This window comes from Corvus hawaiiensis, chromosome 22, assembly GCF_020740725.1.
Source record: "Corvus hawaiiensis isolate bCorHaw1 chromosome 22, bCorHaw1.pri.cur, whole genome shotgun sequence".
Classification (NCBI taxonomy): domain Eukaryota; kingdom Metazoa; phylum Chordata; class Aves; order Passeriformes; family Corvidae; genus Corvus; species Corvus hawaiiensis.
The window spans coordinates 2959810-2978275 of NC_063234.1; the positions used below are offsets into that span (position 1 = coordinate 2959810).

Below are 18466 nucleotides of genomic sequence, written 5' to 3' on the forward strand. Positions count from 1 at the left end.
GTAGGGAATTTCCAAATTTTTTATTCATTGTTTAATCTGCCGTCATTTTGTGGGGGTGGAGCGCTTCCCCATAGCACACGTAGGTGCACAGCAGAGTCATTGGATAGGTACCTGCACAGTGCAGGCTGTGACAAACCTTTACACATGCTGAGACAAAGTTCTGAGCTTCCTTCCTGCTCTTTTTCTGTACTTTGCAGTCTCACAGACTGCACATGAGGCTGCTCAGTCCTGAGCGAAATTTTGGGTGCAGACATCAAGACAAGCATGACCTGAGTGAGGACTTCAGATCCATTTGCATCACAAATACAGCATGAAACCTGAGAGACTGATTTTGGTATACCTGGTTCTGATCTGGCCCTGCATTTTTTATTGTCCATCACAGCCTCACTTGTTTCCATTTAATTAGGGAATGGCTCCTGTAGAATCTTCTGACATCTTAATAGTTGCCAGGGAGCTCTGGGTTGCCTCAGACATGACAAGGGAAATCTGGTGGGAAGGTGAAGGAGCTTTCCATGTTAACATTCCTGGGAGAGATTGAAAGTGCTGCACAAGCTCTGTAGTTCCCATTCCCTGAGGTGGTGTTTGCCAAGGGCCATTATGTTGAAACTTGAAACTTGCAGTAGCACTTTTTGTGTTCAATCTGGTGTACAGAGGATGTCTCCTCTCAGCTCTCCTTGCAGGATTAGTTACTGTAAGATAACTTAAAAGAAGCTCCTCCCTTCCACTTCTCCCCTTCAACCTCCACCCCCCCCCCCCACCCCCCCCCCCCCCCCGCTTGTTATTCCGGATTTCCTACTGCCCTTAGATGCTGGAATGGACTTTCTGGAAGTTTTCTCTGCCTTTAACTGAAAACATGTAATTTGTGTTTTATTAATTTAAAAAACAACAACAAAATAAAAAGGAGTAAGGAATAGAGCCTGAGGAAACAATGGCAGCTGCAACTGAGGTGCCTGGAAGAAGTTCTATAGCCTGCAGAGGAGAATCTCAAAAACACAACTTTGGGATGAGTTATAATGGCATTATGAAGTGTGATTGCTGCAAGGACTATGGGAAATATTTTCTATTTAAACAACAGGTTTTTGTCTCCTACAGTATAAAATGACCTATCCCACTTCTTTCCCTCCTGTGAGTTTAGACTGAGATGAGGTTATTGAAGTAATGTTATTTATTGACTAACCAAGTACTAAAGTCCACGATAAGGTGGAGAGCGAAGCAGAGCTGTACTTTGATATTTATTGGATCAGGCCCTAAAGACTTACTGCCTTGTAGTTCCCATGTCTGCACGTCACTGCCCTCTGTTTGATAAAATGAGGATGGATTGAGTGGTTCCCAGACCCATTCCTGCTAATGAAGAAGGAGATTCACTCATTTAAGAAATTGGTTTGGATGTTTCGAAAAAAAAAAATTAAAACTGCAGTGTTCTCTTGAAGTTGCCAAGCACAAGCGTGTTTTTCTTGTTTGCAATGTTCTCTTAGTGTCTGTCTGCCTGTGCTTGGGCTCTTGTATTTGGCCCTACCAGGCATCCTCAGGAGCAAGCTGATTGTTTGCCACTGGCTTGTGAAAGGGGAACACAAGTTGCCACCTTCTCTGTAACTCCCCCAGCATAAATTATTCCTTAATATCCAAGAGATTAATCAGTGCAGCAATAAGCTGCTGTACAGAATTAAAGCAGTTTGATTAAAGACATTATTCTTAAAAGAAATTCCTGCTCATTTAGATGAAATTGAAGAAAAAAATTTTAAAAAAATCAGACTTCTGGAGAGAGACCAAGACTGCCAGCATGAGCATTACTAGAATTATAGATCTCCTGATTACGAGTGGCACTGGAGCCCATAGTCTATCTCCTCCTCAGTATGACTCACAAATTCCCAAGTGCAGCAGAACCTTTTCCAGCAGTCCTCACTTTCTGTCTGTCTCCTAACAAGGAGATCTTCCTCCCCTCATTTCTTCTCTGAGGCTTTTTGTTTTTGGTGGTCTAGAGTATGAAACTTTTATTTTCAAAGTTCTTTTGAGCCAAGCTATTGGATGAGATTTAGAGCTTTGCTTAATTAGTTCCCTTTGCTTCCTAATAGAAATTGCCTGTTCTCCCTTGCTAATACAAAATGCAAATGTTCTTCAGAAGCAAGAGGCTGTTGTGTTTCCATTGTCACTTCAGACAGGTCTGGGAACTGGCTGGGGACAAGTAATGATGGTGAAACCAAGAGGGGTTTTGGCAATTCAGGATAAATAGGGAAAGGGATTACAAACAAGTATATCCCTATAGATAGAAATTGTTTAAAATTTCACATTTTGTTTCATAAAGTGAATGCTCAAGTCATATGACATGGTCCATACAAACCTGAAATAAATAATTTGGCTTTAATAATAAGTCTCCTTACTTGCATAAGGAATATGCAGTTACATCATGCAACAAAAATGCAGGGCTCCTGCGTGTGCAGCTCCAGCTCAGACTGTAAGGGGCGGGTGAGGAAAAGCTGACAAATATTAAGTGTTCCTTTTAAGTGGGATGACTCTGTTCTGGGTGAAGGTGAAAAAACATCAGGCTGCCAGAAAGGTATTCTGGTGTCCTCTTGATTGCCTTTTCTTCATTTCTGCTTTTAACCGAGTTGTTTGCCAGGGGACTCTGTTGCATGGCAGAGTGTTGGCTGTGTGCTCTGTCCCTTGGGAAAAAGAATTCGGGATCACACCCTAAGGTGTGGGCTCACCCCCTTGTTCCATGGGGCTGGAGCAGCCTCCTCGCCTTTGGAGCTGCTCTGGCTGTGCACTGACGTGCCTGGGCGTGCAGATTATCTCCGTGCAATTGCCCACTGAATGGAGCTGCATTCCTTAAAATGAGCAGCGTGTCAGCTGGAACCACACTACAGCTTAAAAGCAAATCCCAGCTCTCACATTTAAATATTTTAAAGTATTAATTTTTTCCTCTCATTTGATGGCACTTTGATCTTTTATCCATTGATCTGCTTCCTGATCAAACTATTCAGGTTTAAGTGATGACTTAGTTTTTGTGTGTTTCATCCATGGTATCAGTGTATCTATTCTGGGAGGATATCAGAGCTTGTCTGAGTTCTGTGGCTGCCACACAAAACCTCCCTGAACAAAAGCAGGTCTTGTGGGGTTAAGCTTTGAATACTACAGTGATATAAAAATGGCTAGGGAATTGTTAATGGTGTACACAGCTTTTATTGTCTGTAAGTGATATGGATCCTGTCTCTAGGGTTTTAAGTCCTTTTTTTCAAGTGAATACAGAACCTCACACAATAATACTCAGGTAGGGCTCTTAGCCTGAGCAGACAGTTTAAATCTTGTTCATGTGGTCTGAACAGATCCAGTTGCTCTCTTTTGGCTGTTTAATGTCTTCTGCCAATGAGCAGTGCTGTTCTCAGAGCCACAGTGCTTTCTACTGTAACAGAGGTGAGGTATTTCCAGACAGTGCAACTGATATTTTCCATCATACAACCTTCACAATAGATTTTCCAGGAAAGCCAAAGCTTCTTTCATTTAGTTTAATAGGAAGTCTGGGCCCTGAATGTTGTTCTGAGACACCAATCTGTATTTTTAGGGATTCATTGTATACTTTTCTATTGGCTGTGTAGGATTTATGGGGATTGGTTTGGGGAGAGGGGCTGGGCTTTTATTTTTTACCAACACAGGTATGCTGAAGATAGGGAGGAGAAGAAGGGAACTCTGAAGACCTGTAGGAAGCTGTAAAAGGTGGGAGTGAGTGCAGGAGGAGTATCTTTTGCATGGAAAGTGAAGACATTCAGAGATAGCTGCCTCAAAGTAGCTTCACTTTCAGATCATAACAAAGCATAAAGAACATTAATTTGACATAACTGAAGACAATAAAATATTTAACGAGCCACATCAATGTAAAGCTCATCTGCTTTCACTGCAGTGATGCTGGTCTGGCACCAGCAGGAGCACCCGTGCCCATTCAGTCTTCCTCGCCCTCATGGATATGTTCTTTGGTGTATAATGAGTCACAGTGATTGAACTTCCTACAGCGGAAATGGCCTTTCAAAAAAAACCCTGAAGCAAAGAGGTGAGAGAGTCTGCAGAGTAAATACCCACCAGTTCAGCTTTCTGCAAAGGAAATAATAGGCTGATCTTGTCTTGATGTTAAAACAGTTTCATCTGTCCTATGAGCTGTGGCTTCCTGGATTAATCCCAGGGTTAAACATTCAGTGCCCAGGTACCAGAAATGGCACTTTGTGGCTAGTGGCTATAAAATTGTGGTCAGGAGAGCTGCCCAGATGACCAAAGCAGATAACTGAGGCAGTGCCTGTCATCTGTAGAAGTGCCTGCCCAGAGCATGCAATTGAGCAGCTCCAGAAATGCTGTTGAGTGCAGTTTTGGCTTTTTCCCTGGACAAGTTCATTTAAATGCTGACATGCCTTCTAATGTCTACTTTGGGTTCTGTTCTAAAAAAATCAAGTCAGCTCTGTGTAAGTAAGTGTATTTTTGGTATCAGTTCAAGGATTAACCTGAAGAAAAAAACCATTTATTTTGGGATGCACAAAATGAATACATGAAATGTATTAAATGAATACATGGAAATGTGTGATGTGCTTTTATTCAGTCTAAAGCAGAATGTTTGCTCTGTATTCTTTTACCTAATTATGTACATGTCAGGGAATGACAAGGGATACAATTACAGGGACAGGTGACAGCATGTACAAGAATAAATATTTGGGGGGCACAGGATGTATCTTTGATAATCTATTACTTTCCTCCCCCCTCAATCCCGTCAATTTATGAAATATGCCCTAAGATTATAATTTTGGTTTTAGTTACTCCACCTGTGCTCTGTAATAAAGATATTCTTTGCCAAATGAATGTCACTCTTTGATATGCCCAAAACTATTTCAGAGCCACAGGATGCCCTTTGAGATATTTCCCATTTAAATGTGGAAACAAATGATTGTAATGATACTGATTTTTTACAGGATTAATATTGCCAAGCACTGCTGTCCCAAAGATGAAGTTGCCGTGCATTTGGCTCCACGTAAGGCTGTTGCTTCACTGACTGATGCTCCCTCTGAACAGAGGAGTTTTTGACAGCACAGAGAATGGAGAAGGTGGGGCTTGGTGAAAAGATAATGGCAGGGAGGAAGTGACTTCCCAAAGAAGCTGAATGAGGGACTAAAGACAAGGAGAGAGGTGCAGCTTCAAACAGGCAGATGTTCTGTAAGGAAATTCTCTTACTCATTTTTTGCTACAGATGTCTCAGACCCCCTCCTCTATTTCTAATCACTGTAATTAATAGTGAGCTTCATTGCCCTCTCTCTTTAAAGTAATGTCAAACTGGATCTGTGCTTTCACAACAAAACATGTTAGGGCAATGTTTCAGAGCTCAACTTGTAATTACAAACTGAAGGAGACTCCCAGAGATTCAAACAGTTACCAGCACTAAGTAGGATCCCAGGTTTCTGCCTGGTGTGATTGCTGTTTTGGAGGGAGTCTTCTTTGACCTTCTTTCTCTGAGGAAGGTGTCCACTGAAAGTTTTGGAAAGGTGAGTCTTCTGTATCCAGTGGGCAGAAGATGGGTAAGAAGAGGGAAAGGGAATGCCAGACAATGACAGAGAGATACAGTATGGAGACAGCTGACAAAAGGTAAGAGGGACAAAGAGCTTTAAGGGTTAGAGATGGAAGCGAAGGTAGAAGCCAACATCAGGCAGAGTCCTTTGGGAATGTACCCGATACATTCACTGGCTCTGCAGAATGACTGAGTTAAGTGTGTGTGTATATATTATATCTATGTGTGTTTGTGTATAAAATAATTGATCCCAGCATGAGTACGTTGGTTTCTGGAGAAGTTGCTGCTGGCAAAAATGGAGCTTTGTCTGTTTGTGGAAAATCCTGGGGTGAGGGAAGGAAGAGTTGGTGCCTTCTGTCTGCTGAGGTCAGTCCATTGTACGTCACCTAACTATGTTCCTGTAGTAAATATCTCACAATAAACACTTAAAGTAACTTCCACTGTTTAAAAAAAATGTCTTCTCCAGGGTAGCCACATGCAAGAAACACTGGGAAGATACACGGAATGTTTGTGACTCCTGTGCTCCTGGGAAGGCCCCTCACATCCCTCCTGTCAAGACTGAGCTCCGTGGTTCTTTCTCCACACTGATACTACAAATTCTGTTGCTCAATGAGTGGAATATGTATCAGAAGAATTAAACCAGGACAGTCTCCTGAATGTGGAATTCCAGAGAAGGCACTCACTTGCACTTCCAAAGCAAGCAAACCAGCAACATCCTGAAATTGTTGCTTTTTCTTGGATATTTTCATTGCTTGACTGAAACTTTCTGCGGATATCTGCCCTGAAGTGCTTTGTTTGACTTGGAGCAAGCACTGTTGCTAGGCTGCTCTGAAAGCTTGAGATGGCTCTGACTTCTCCAAAATCTCTAGCAGGGGATTTGACACAAAGAGAAGAATCCATTCTCCATGAGGGAAACTGCTGCCATTTCCTCTCTGCAAACATTCTCACAGTAGGTGAGTGGAAGGGTACCATCCTTTCATGTCATAGTTTGGTATTGAAAATGCACTCTTTCTTCTCCAAATTTACTTTTATTGTATTGAGATTTCATATGGGACTGCTAGTTTTCCTTAAATTTGAAGGAACTGTGCTTGTGTGTTCCTTTTTCCTGTGTGGTTGGTATTGTGACTAGAATTTGGGTAAAGTGTATTAAAAAATCCCCAAAACAACCATTGCCCCGTATGCTGAGGATAACTTTGAATCAATCTTTCTTCTGTCCTTGCTTGTACAGTCTGTGAGGTTTCAGTCATGTGAAGGCACCTTCATGTGTAAAACTTGTAAAAAATGTAAATGTAGTATCCTGGGATGAGGCTGTCAAGAGATTGCAACTTTTTTCCTTGATTCTTTCCAGTGCTTCTGGAAAATCTTTCTTGAAGTTGATGAGACTGGGATTTATAGTGCCTCAGGTTGTGGCTGTGTGCCACGGAGTTGTCTGAACTGAGCTGGGAGGTGCAGAGCTCAAAGAATGACTATTGTTGGCTGTTGCTCTTTTTTCAGTGTTGACAGCTCGCGCAGGGGAAAATGAGCTCTTCTCTTAGGAAGCTCTGGAGATTACAGATGTGATTGTGCACATCAAGTGTAGACTGGAGATTGGGTAGGAGGGAGGGAATTGTGTAACTGATGTCTGTGGCAGATGAATTTGTGCTATGGGAGACATCTGAGGGAGGAGGGGCTGGGTTTTTTGCATTTAAAATAAATTAAAAAAAGATTATTTCACTTAATATTTAAATCAAAACTTCATTTATTCAACACAGGACTCATTTGCTTGAAATACATTTAATTTACTGCCTACAATCATGAAGTAGACAGCACTAAAAGTTTTGGCTGCGTTTTCATGGGACCTAATTTTGTAATTTTGGTTAAATATCCAGCAATTGTGAGATCAGTTTCGCTTTTTGTTGGCTTACAATTTGTGCTGATAAGTATATTTTTTACCAGCTGAATATATTTATATTGTCGGATTATTAAAAATAGCCTGTCAATGTGATAATTAATCCATGATTGATTGTTCTTATCCTAGTTCTTATCGTTCTCACACATTTACTGATGTTACTTTTCCTAGTAGAGCCATCAAGCCATTATCATTGTCTAAGTGTGCTTCTTTCCTATTGATTTGCAAGGAGTTTGAAAAAGCAAAGTGCAGAAATTTAGATGTGAAATGGGTGTATTGCATCATTTGTGTGTTCTGGCACTACAGAAGTAAGATGATCTATTCCAGTTATTGCTATATCGTATAAACTGACTGTTAGGGAACTAGTTTTTTGTTTGTAGGGTGATGACTCCTGAATGTGCATTACATATTTCTGTACGTGAAGCTCTGTCAGTGTGCAAACGTAGGACAAAGTGCAAAGAAAAGGCAGAAATAGATGGAGGGAAGAAAGTCTGCATTGTGCCTGGGCAGCACTTCCAGCATTCCAATGCAAGTGGGTCTGGACCTAAACAAAAGCTGGTCTGGGCTCAGGAATCCCTTTGCAGGCTGGTTCAGAACACCCACTTGAGCCTGGCCTTGACTCCCTCATTAACTCTTTCCATGGCTCTGTTGAAATGCAGTGACAGCTCTGATCTGATTTTGCCTCTGCACTGTCATAGACACTGAGCCACCTGCACAGACGTGAGTGTGGCACTGCTGAGCTGCTGCCTGGAGCAGCCTGTGCCTTCAGAAATAACATTGCAGCTTTGTCAGGCCCAGGCTGTCAAATGCAACGCTTCCCTTTTCGTATTTGGGTGAGTTTGTCTGCCAGAAAACTTGGGAAAGGACGGAGCTGGAGAGTTAAACCACTTGCAGTAAATCCAGGAAGTTAGTTAAGTGTCCCTCAATTGATCATTTGGCCCCACAGTATCGTAGTTACCTGCAATCTACTTCTGTGCTTACTCATCTTCAGTGGTTTGGAACTCTTGGCACTCTTGTGCAGCTTTCTGGTGTTTCATCAACTGAGATACTTTTCAAAACCTGTTGCTTTTTTTGCGGTGAAATCTCCGCTTTTCTGTGTAGGCTGTACATGGATGAGGAAGCAGATTGCTATGTGAAAAGGAAATCTGAGTGGAATGCAATTAACTTTTACATAATTTGGTTATACATAATGTCATTAGTCCTTATTACAGCAGCATTGGGAGAGTCCAAAATCAAGAAGGGATATGGCAAATTCAGTAATCCTCTATTTTTCAAATATGCTCTGGCATGTCTAGGCTCACTTTTCCCATGTAATCTGATGAAAGAGTGTTGTGCACAGACATGCAAAATCCTGTTTGCTTAGATATGTGGTACATCAGATTAGCCTGGAGAAGCACTCGAGCTGGCCTTCAGCTGGGGCTCCAACATCTGCCTGTCTGTGAGCAGCTGCTGTCATGGCAGGGCTTGGCCTGGGGCATCTCCACAGGTCCCTTCCAACCCAAACCACTCCATGGCACAAGCTGAGCTGAAGAACAGACGCGCAGGTGATATTTTGTGACTTGGCACCAGCTGGCTAACAGGAATTTCGATTAAAGTTAGATTTCTGTGAAACTGCCCATCAGCTAAAGATAAAATGTGACCTGATACTGCAGTTCTGCCTGTTCTGCATGTACAGGGGAATGAGTGAAGAACAGGACCTGGTTTGGGTTTGAATTTTGTTGGTGCAGTTTGATTCCAATCTGAACAGACACACTGTTATCCCTCTAATGCTTGAACTTAAACATGTCATACTCCTCAACTTGGTATGACATTGACAGTGGTGCTACAAAACTGTGACACCAAATCCTGAAGGTTTAGTACAGTCTCAACTGAGAATTATGTTTTCAAAACCTTTTTTCTTCCTGAATGGAGGACAAGGCTGTAGTGTAAAGAACACTGAGAGCTGCTGTTTGTCCTCCCTTTTGCTGCAGAGGCAGAAATGCACAAGTGAGGTTTGCAGAATGCACAATTGTTTCCTTTGTTGGCAATGTCAGCTTATACTAATTTATGTTAATGAGTCCACAGACTGATCTAATGAAGATGTGAATCTAAAGATACAATACTGGACTGCTCAGCAGATCCAGATTCTAGTTCTGATTGTGATACTGCCTTCTTGTTTGACTCTTTTTGTAACTTCATTTCATCCTTATGTTGTCTCTTATTCTGATTATAAATGGGAACTGCTATTCCTGCACGACAGACACTTCTCAGTCATGTCTGGGTCTTTTTTACGTGTTCTGAAATACAAATGATAATATTGTCCAACCTCAGCAATTCAGAACTGAAATTACTAATGTAAGATCTAGAGAGTTACAATAGTGGCTGCTGATATCAGCTGCTTGGGATCTGTTCTGCAGCATGCAATCTGCAGACCACAAAGGAGTCTGAACCCTGGAGGTTTTTAATCCTGGGTGGTGGTGGCCTGGAATAGATCTGAGGACTGATGGAACAGTGAAATGGAATCAATTTTCAGTTTGTGAAAAAGGCTGGTTTCGGATGTCCACACTCATGCAGAGTTCTTTAATATTGTTCAAGTCTTAGAAGGAAATTGTTTGAAAGCATTCAGTCTTTGAGCATTTTTATATCACATTAAGAGATGACAAACTTGTAAGAAATTGTCCCTTTCTGTGAAGCAGAGTGCATTGTAAAGGAAGAGGAATTGTCTTGAGGTCACTGCAGGCAGAGGTAACCTTGGCTGGGGCTCAGCACCCGAGGGCAGCGCTGCCTCAGCTCTGTCCATACATTCACACTCCATAAATACATCTCCTGCACCTGACGGAGGGCAGGGATTTGTGAATCATGTGTGGCACAAGGTACCTGGAGGACGTGTGGTTCAGCAGGCAGTCCTTGCTGCCAGCAAAGGGCTGAGCAGGAGGCTCAGGCTTAGGAGTCCAGAATGAACCCCTGGAGCCCAGGACCTTGAATTTCGTTATGACTATGCTGAACGTCAGTATCTTGTCTTTCAGCTGATGTGACTCAGATTCCTTTTTCCTTTCTTTGAGGAATGTATATTTGTTTCCTTAATTACTTCAGTTTGAATCAAATGAGCTTTTTGAGCCTTGCCATTTAGCCCAAATAGATTCAACAGGCAATGAAAATCTCTAAGGCTTTCTAGATTAATTTCTTTCATAGCTTTGTTTGGTTGGGGTTTTTGTTTGCCTGTTTTTTGATGAAGTGCGTTGTAATGTAGTTTTTGGAGACTCTGTGCCAAGATGCCTCAAGGTGTTTAGTCTCTAACTCCTATTCAGGCTCAGACATTCCTGCTGCAATCTCTTGGAAGGTAGGAGCCTAAATACCAATGAATTGACACCTGCAGTGGAGCAGGGAGGTATCTGCTTTGTCTCCAGCCCACACAGCCTCTGCCCTTGGATAGTGATTCTCGTTTAGAATCAGGAAATACTAATAGCCACCTGCCTTTGTCTCAGTGGAGGCTTGTTAGGATAAATGTGTGGAAGGTTGTGAATCTGACATGAAAAGCAATGGGCACCACAAAGGTGCTTCCGACAGAGCTCTGCTGTGTCGGTCCTTCTCTGTGGTCCATAGGAATCTTGCAGTTTGGCCTCACCTTTCTTTGCTCTGTGCTAGTGAATCATGAGGCTGTAATAAAAAGGGGATCGTTACCTGGATACTCAATTTATGTGGCAGGTCTGCTTCTCCTGTAAAAGTTAACTGGGGAAAACGAGATAAAAGGCACTGACTGAACTCTGTTGCAGAATCAGAGTATTTTTCTGGATTAGAAACTGAATCACCTGAATGTTACCATCTGTTTCTTTCTTCTCCTTCTGCCCCCTCAAGTGTTCCTGCCCTATCTCATCTATCTGCTGCTGCCTGTAAAGATTTTGGAAGTGTGTAGTGGGAAATGAGACAAATCCGGCAGAACGAACAGCATTGTTTGCAGCCCATTCCCGATTCAGGACCTTGCTCATACAATGGGCTGTATCGCGGTTGCCATCTACCGGGCGAACGTGTGCTCGTGGTCACACAGCCTCCCAACAGCCACTCCATCCTGCCAGAAACCAGGGCTGGGAAGTTTCAGCTGCCTCAGAACCAGCTGAGTACTGCTATTCCTGGAGCTTTCGTACCTGGCATCCTTTGAGGGATTAACCAGGGTAGCTGCTACTTGTAACCACCGCTACTTGCAAGGCAGAATAAAAGTTCTTGATAGATGTACCTGGTAGCAGGGAAGTTACGCCAGTGTGATCCTAATAACAGTGAAATAGGTAAAAATCATGCTCAGTCAGATGGTTAGAATAAGTACAGTATGTTTAGAGGTAGTAAACCAACTTCTGGATTGTCTGAACCAGTGCTGGAGCAATTAAAAATAAGATCTTTATAATGCTGAGAGAGGAAAAAGATGTTCTTTTCATTCATTCATATGGGTGCTCAGCCTGTGTGTTGTCAGAGATGGGAGGGGAGGAAATCCAATATTCATTAACAAAGTACAACGATATTGGCATTATCTGTGGGAAGTTCTGGAGATACTGCCATTAGCTGTGAATAAGCCTGTCAATCAAAGCCACTCAGGGGGATGCTGCTCTGGGAGGCACTGTAAACAAAAGCTGAGTCTCTCCCTCTTATGCTTTCTCATAAGCAAATTATTTGTATCTGCTGATGGTTTAGGTAAACTTAATCCCCCTGAAAGCCACTGAATGCAGGTACAGCCAACTAACTCTTAGCCTGTGTGTCTTACAGCATGACTGGCTTTGGTTTGCATTTGGAGTTTGGCAAATAGTTTTTTAAAATCCAAACAGTCCCTGACTGTGATACTGTGAAATCTCCCTGGTTTTTGGTATTACTCACCTCCTTAGACATTTCAATGCCCTTCATCTCCAAGCAGTTTTCTATTTATCTTCACATCAGAATCTTATCTGTCAGTTTGATCTGAGGTTAAATGCTTCATCAGAGAGAGGAATGCTTTGTTTCTTGAGAGAACAGATAACTACAGTTGTCTTCTGAAGCAAACCATAGTGGTTTTCTACAGTTATCAAGCTATGAGGAACCACTTGATTCGTGGCTGCTGCCATCTCCCAGGCAAATCTACGATCCTTCAGCTGCATTGCTGGTTCTGTAGAGAAGAAATGAGATTATTCTTGAACTCATGATCTCAGAAGTACAAACCATGACTTAAACCTGTGTAGCCACTGTGAGGAGAAGCTGTTCTACTATGAACCTTTTATGCTGAAAATGCTCTGCACAAAACAGAAGAGCTGTGAATAGTTTAGGGAAGAGTGACTGAAATTATTTTTGACAATATCAGAACCACTGATATTTCCCTGGAGTAATAATCTTTTTCCCTGCTGAAATGCTGAAGCTCCAAGCAATTGGCTCAGTGAAGAAGACAAAAGATTTTAAACCTGTTTAGACACTATTCTAATCCCCTTAACTGGTGTCTCTTACTGAACTGAAAGGCAGGATGTTGATTCCTAGTAGGCCAGCAGGATTTGTGATTGGATCTAGGGAAGAAAAAACTCGAGGTTTGTGTCGAAGTGAATGAACTGTGTGTTGACATATGCAGGTACTTAGAATGTGTGGGACCATCAGTGGAAGTCAGAAGAAAGTCATTCCAAGAGAGTGTGCTTCAGCACCAGGCAAGTCTTCTAACAGTGGCAGGTGCAGGAGATGGGTTGCTGTCAAGATAATGCTTAAAAATCAAGAAATGAAGCTTAATGAAAGTTCAAAATGCTCATTTGCTAGAATTAAATATGAAAATAGAAATATCTTAGAAGCACTAGCATTCAGATCCATGATTGCAGAACAGGTTTTGTTCTCATTTACCAGCAGAAAAAAGGAATAAATGGACTACAAAGTACTGTTTGAAGTAGGGGGGGAAAATGGTTTGTGCTTAATCCTGCATGCTGTTCTCTGGAGGAAAATGGTTAGTGAGGAAAATCTAGTTAATTTGACTCGTTTTTCTCATAGAGCTCTAAGTAAAAATTTGCATCAGAGAGGTTTTACTGTGGGCAGGGATTAGAAAGTTAAAACTCTCTCAAGAGATGCAAATATCTACAGAGTTTTATATGTACATACATACATATATACATGTATTTTTATATATATAATAGTTCTCCCAGAAAAACACTAAACTTGGGGAAACCTTTGCAGTCCTGGATGAGTGTGGAACTGGCTATGGGTGATGTTACTAAACTGTGTTTCTTTTTTAGAACAGGTGGTTGAGAAAGTGAGGCAAGATCATCTGTTCTTACCTGACTGAAAATTCACTGCAGAGGAACAAACAGGATTATGTTCTTACCTTGAAAATTTAAGTGTTTGGGGATGAAGGTGGATACACAGGTGCATCCACATTTCATTCTTCTAGCAGCAGTGGATTTGGTTTTGTTGCAAACAATTCTATTCGGTTTTGGATGTTCAGGGTTAGAGGTTTTAAATGCTCTACCTGAAGAAGCAACAAGCATTAGTTGGTGGAGAATAAATCCCTATTAGAGACCTCTGTAAGTCCCTCTGTAGGGACTGGGGAACAAAGTAAACTTAAAAAGTTCATAGGATTTGTGACCCTTAGTCCCTCTGACATAATTGAAAAGGGGCACCTTGTGTGGTTGTAGGAAATCATGGCTGTGGTGGTGTCTGACTGTAGTTCCCAGTTAAGCAGTGGAAGAGAAAAGCAGAGGAAACCTTAAAAGAAAGAAATGAGCATTAAACAGCTGTCAGAGAGAATCCCCTGTTGCCTTAGAAAGGCAGACATTTCAGTGTCAACTGAGATGCACCAGGAAGGAGATGTCAGTCCGTGAAGAGTTAATTGCTCCAGCAAAAAGTAGTTTAGATAAAATCCTACCTCTTCTCTCTCCCCCGCTTCCTTGGTGTTGTGTACAGGAAAGGAGCTTGTACATCACAAAACTGACAGTGATTCCTCAGTGACTGAGCTAATAAACGGGATGAAATTTAAACTGCCTTCTCACACGGACACAGAGAGAGACTTGCAGAAGAGGGAGCAAGACGGAGGGAAAATGCAGAGTATTTTTACTTCCTAACATAGGCAATTGAGAAAAACACTCTTATTTCTGCAAGACAATGGATTTAGGAAGCCCATCGCAGAAACACAGTAGGTGGATTTATTCTTTTTACTGCATCCACTAGAATTTTAGCTGGAAGATAAATTGTACTCGTGCTTACGGGGGCAGTTGTTGTTTAGTAGTACTTTCATAACATCACATTACTCTTCCTTTTCCTCACTCGCTCAGAGATATTCAGCCGTTTGACCCTGTTTGTCAGAGGATAATATTTTTTAGATCTTATCAGCACATTGTCATTCCAAAAGATCTTTTATCTTTAAGAAGGCATGTTTTATTAATTATAGCCGTAGTACCTAGATGAATACAAAGACTGTTAAGTAAATGAAAATCCATTCCACTTACAGCAAATGAAACATGTACTCATTCAGAGAAACCGTAATGCCAAGGACAGAGCAATTCCCAGTTCTCTGAATGAATTTGTTTACTCCAGAGCAGTTGCAGTAGCTGTAGAAATTGCATTTGAGTGTGCCTTGCAAAGTTTGCTGATGGAGGGAAGGAAGGCTGGCTTTTAAACAAGATAAACTCCACCACAATGCACTGTGCTAAACTCTGCCCATCATTTCTTAATGTCATTAATCACTGCTGTGTGTACAGAATCATTTCTGCTGCCACACACTGCTGATGTACCTGCGATCTCCCAGTGATTATACAGTAGTTCTCCTGGTGTAGATTATGCTGATCAGATTTGGTTGTGCAGTCACTCTTATCTTTGCTGTGGGACATAGTTCATTAAAGCCATTACCATGTGCAGTTCTCAGATGGTTCTGCAGTGTTGTGTGTTCCTGTGGCTCTGCACATGCATTTGTCAGCTGCATGTCTCATGGCAAAGTGTGATTGTGCAGAGGGGGCTGTTCCTCGGGTCTGTGTCTGCTTGAGGATCACGCTACTGCATCTCTAATGATGGTTTTAACACTACAGGTACCTTGTGTGATGAGCCATTTGGAGGAGATAATTAATCAAGTAAATGACTGACAAGTAAATTACAGCCAGCACTCACTGTTAGAAGCACCTGCAGGCATTCAGGTGCTGTGCAAGCCAGGTCCTCAGTTCTATTCTGCATTTTCCTTCTCTCAGTGGGCTTTATATAACCTTCCCCGCTCATCTCACATGCATTTGCACAGTCCTACTGAGATGATTAATCCTCAGCTGGAAGAGCTTTTTAAATAGTACAAGTACCAGATATTAGATTCAAGCTTCTTACAGAGAGCGTAGGGATAAAGTCTGGATTCTCTGCACAGCGTATCGTGGTTGCGATGTCCTGTAAATGTAGTTGTGAAATCAGAGAGACTTTGCCAATGACTGTCTCCAGAGAATCTCTGCTGAGTTCTTCACTGGCTGGTTCAGAATCCGATTTGCTTTCCTGCCCTGAATTCAGGTGCTGGACAGGCTGTGCTGTGAGCAGTTTGCTGTTTGCTTCTCAGCAAAGTTGTGAACTGGCTGCAAGTATCACCCGAGGTGTGCAGATTTCCCACCTTGGCCAGAATAAAGTTTAAAGCAACAATAAAAGTTAGAATTGTGAGGGAGTTGTGAAGATTCCATGCTACTGTTTTGTTGTGAAAAGTGCAGCATAAGGAGGTAATTTAGGGACAAGAGACAATGCAGTGACAGACTGTGCCATTCATTTTTATAGCAGAGAAATAGCTGTCCTATCAGTCCCCAGCACCTGAACAGGTGATGCTTATGCTCTCTACCGATGAGATGCCCTTACTTGTGAGAAGTGAGGAGGCTTGGTCAAGTCTCTGGAAGACACTACCTGGACTGGCACAGCTTTTTGTGTCTAAGAAAGACTTGTAGTTCGTGCAGTGCCCTGTGCACTGAATCCTTGTGTCCTTCTACCCAGTGGGATATTTGCAGGTCTGTTTGCAGTTTCTGTGAGGATTGAACAGCCGGTGGTTGTGCTGCTCTCGGTCTCCCTTCCTGCCCTGGGCAGTGGCTGTGCTGCTCCGGGCTGATTCCAGCGCTGCCGCATTGGACGGGAGAGCTTTTCCCGGTGCGGAGCGCGCTCCGTGCGCCCGCAGCGCATCCCGGTGGCAGCGAGGGATAACCGCGGCCGTGGGGGAGGCGATTGTCCCCTCCTCAGCGCCACTTCTGAGGCCACACCGAGCGCTGCTTCCAGTTGTGGCTCCTCAGCACGAGGTGATGTTTCCAACTCGAGATCCAGCAGCGCTTGGTCGGGTGTTAAGGTTCTGGAACATGTGATGCGCAAGCTTATTACAAACTTAGAAACTTCTTCAGCAGCCCTTCTTCACCTTTTTTCTTATTTGCGGGCTTTGTATTTTCAAATGGCATCAGTTCCCATGACTAAGAACTCTGTTAGTGAGAATTAACAATGTATTTCTGGTGAGAATATCAATTCACTTATGACCTTCACTCCCAGTTCAGACTGACACAAGATAGCGAAGACCTTTGATACCCACGTGCTTCTGGCGAGTTTTTCATTTGGGGTTTTGTTCTTTCCCCGTGTTTCTGGGCCAGCTTTCATGCCATGCCCCTGCTGTTCAGCCATTCATGTTCATAAGAGGCTAGTTCTAACCCTCTTAAAAAATAAAACCCAGCTGAGGTCAAACCTGGCAGCACAGCTTTGATGCTTGCTGCTGTGGCGGAGAATTCAAAGTTTAGTCCCCCACAGTTCTCTCCCCTCAGAGCAGTCTCTTCATTTATTCATACATTATTAACTGGTGATTTGAGTAACAGATGTGTATGGGGGGGCATCCATAATTTATTACAAGGATGAACAAACCGTGGCCTGTGGACAGTGAGGACAGGCTAAATTCCCTGGGCTGGTGGGGGCAGGGGTTTCCCTTAAAGAGAGACAGGAGGGTTTCATGCACTGGGGCCTTTGGGCACTTGGGGATAAGCTCAGCTGTGAGTGAAAATTCTGATCCTGGAAATTTCCAAGGGTTGTGCCTGAGAGGTCAGAGCAAACATAAAGTGGGCACAGGGTATCGCTAAGAACAGTGAAGCTGCTGCTTGCAGGTTATTTTTTTGCTGCTCAAACTGGCTAATCACATAAACTGCATTCTGTGCTTTCATTTAATAGCTAAAAGGGGTGACAGTAATTGTAATTTAGCAGTGACAGGCAGAGATGTGTGCAGAGAATTGACTTGCAGCAAGTTCCTGTGCTAAGGCAGGAACTGCAGCCCCTCTGTGCTGTTTGTAGCACGGCCCTGGTGCTTGGGATGTGACAGGGCCTAGACTTGTGTCTCTTGAACCCTCTTATTTGCTCTGCTGGATTTTGGGTTAGGTTTATGTGATTTTTCTGTCTCTAGTAAGGAAGTACTTGAAAAGCCCCTCTTTTAAGTGGAAGACTTCAGGAAAATTTTATAGTGAACATCTTAACTAGAAGTGGCTTCAGAAACTTGAATGAAATCACTTACTTTGATTTTATGGATTTCCACCAAATGGGAAATGCTCCATAAACCAGAATTTTTTTAGGCTTGTCATGTGCTTTATAAACCATGAACTATTTTGATGAACCAAAACATGTTGATTCAAAATACATGTATTATTTTGGGACCATTCCTTTGTAGAAATCCTGAAAGAAAACCTTCCCAATTCTTGTCACAATTCTCTGCTGCAACACTGTCCACTGATGGTTCCAATACTTGAAAGAAATCTAAGCAAATATAGTTGTCGTAAGACATGAACTGTGACTAGTAATAGGAGTAGAATAAATATACTTGCTAAAAGAAGAAAAGGGACTTTTGGAACAAAGCCTTCCAGTCCCATATGTTTTAATTCCGCCTGTGCCAGTCTGCATTTGTGTCATGGCTGAGTCTTTGGTTCCTTCAGGAGGTAATCCAAAGGAAGACTTTGGCACCCTTAGTGGTTCTTGGAAAGAAACTTGAGTTTTATTCTTGAGTCTCTTCCATTTCTAACTTAAAGCCCATCTGTGAAAGCCCAATATTCTGAGTTAGGATTTTGCAGCACAGGTCTGTTATAATATTCTGATATCTTTGTGCTGAACAAATGGCA

At 42.4% G+C, this 18466-nt stretch overlaps 1 protein-coding gene across 5 annotated transcripts in view; it reads left to right on the forward strand.

Moving 5' to 3' along the window:
- The window catches only part of PLCH2 (phospholipase C eta 2), a 74899-nt gene that overhangs the window by 2617 nt on the left and 53816 nt on the right, over window positions 1–18466 (forward strand). For 2 of the 5 annotated variants that reach the window (XM_048326572.1, XM_048326589.1), the window contains exon 2: window positions 6003–6489. In XM_048326572.1, coding sequence (XP_048182529.1) covers window positions 6378–6489 — 112 coding nt within the window. In that variant the 5' untranslated portion in view covers window positions 6003–6377. Of the gene's footprint in view, window positions 1–5408; window positions 5514–5595; window positions 5614–6002; window positions 6490–14349; window positions 14521–18466 lie in introns of those variants that run through there. The other 3 variants (XM_048326573.1, XM_048326574.1, XM_048326577.1) reach the window with 3 other exon arrangements.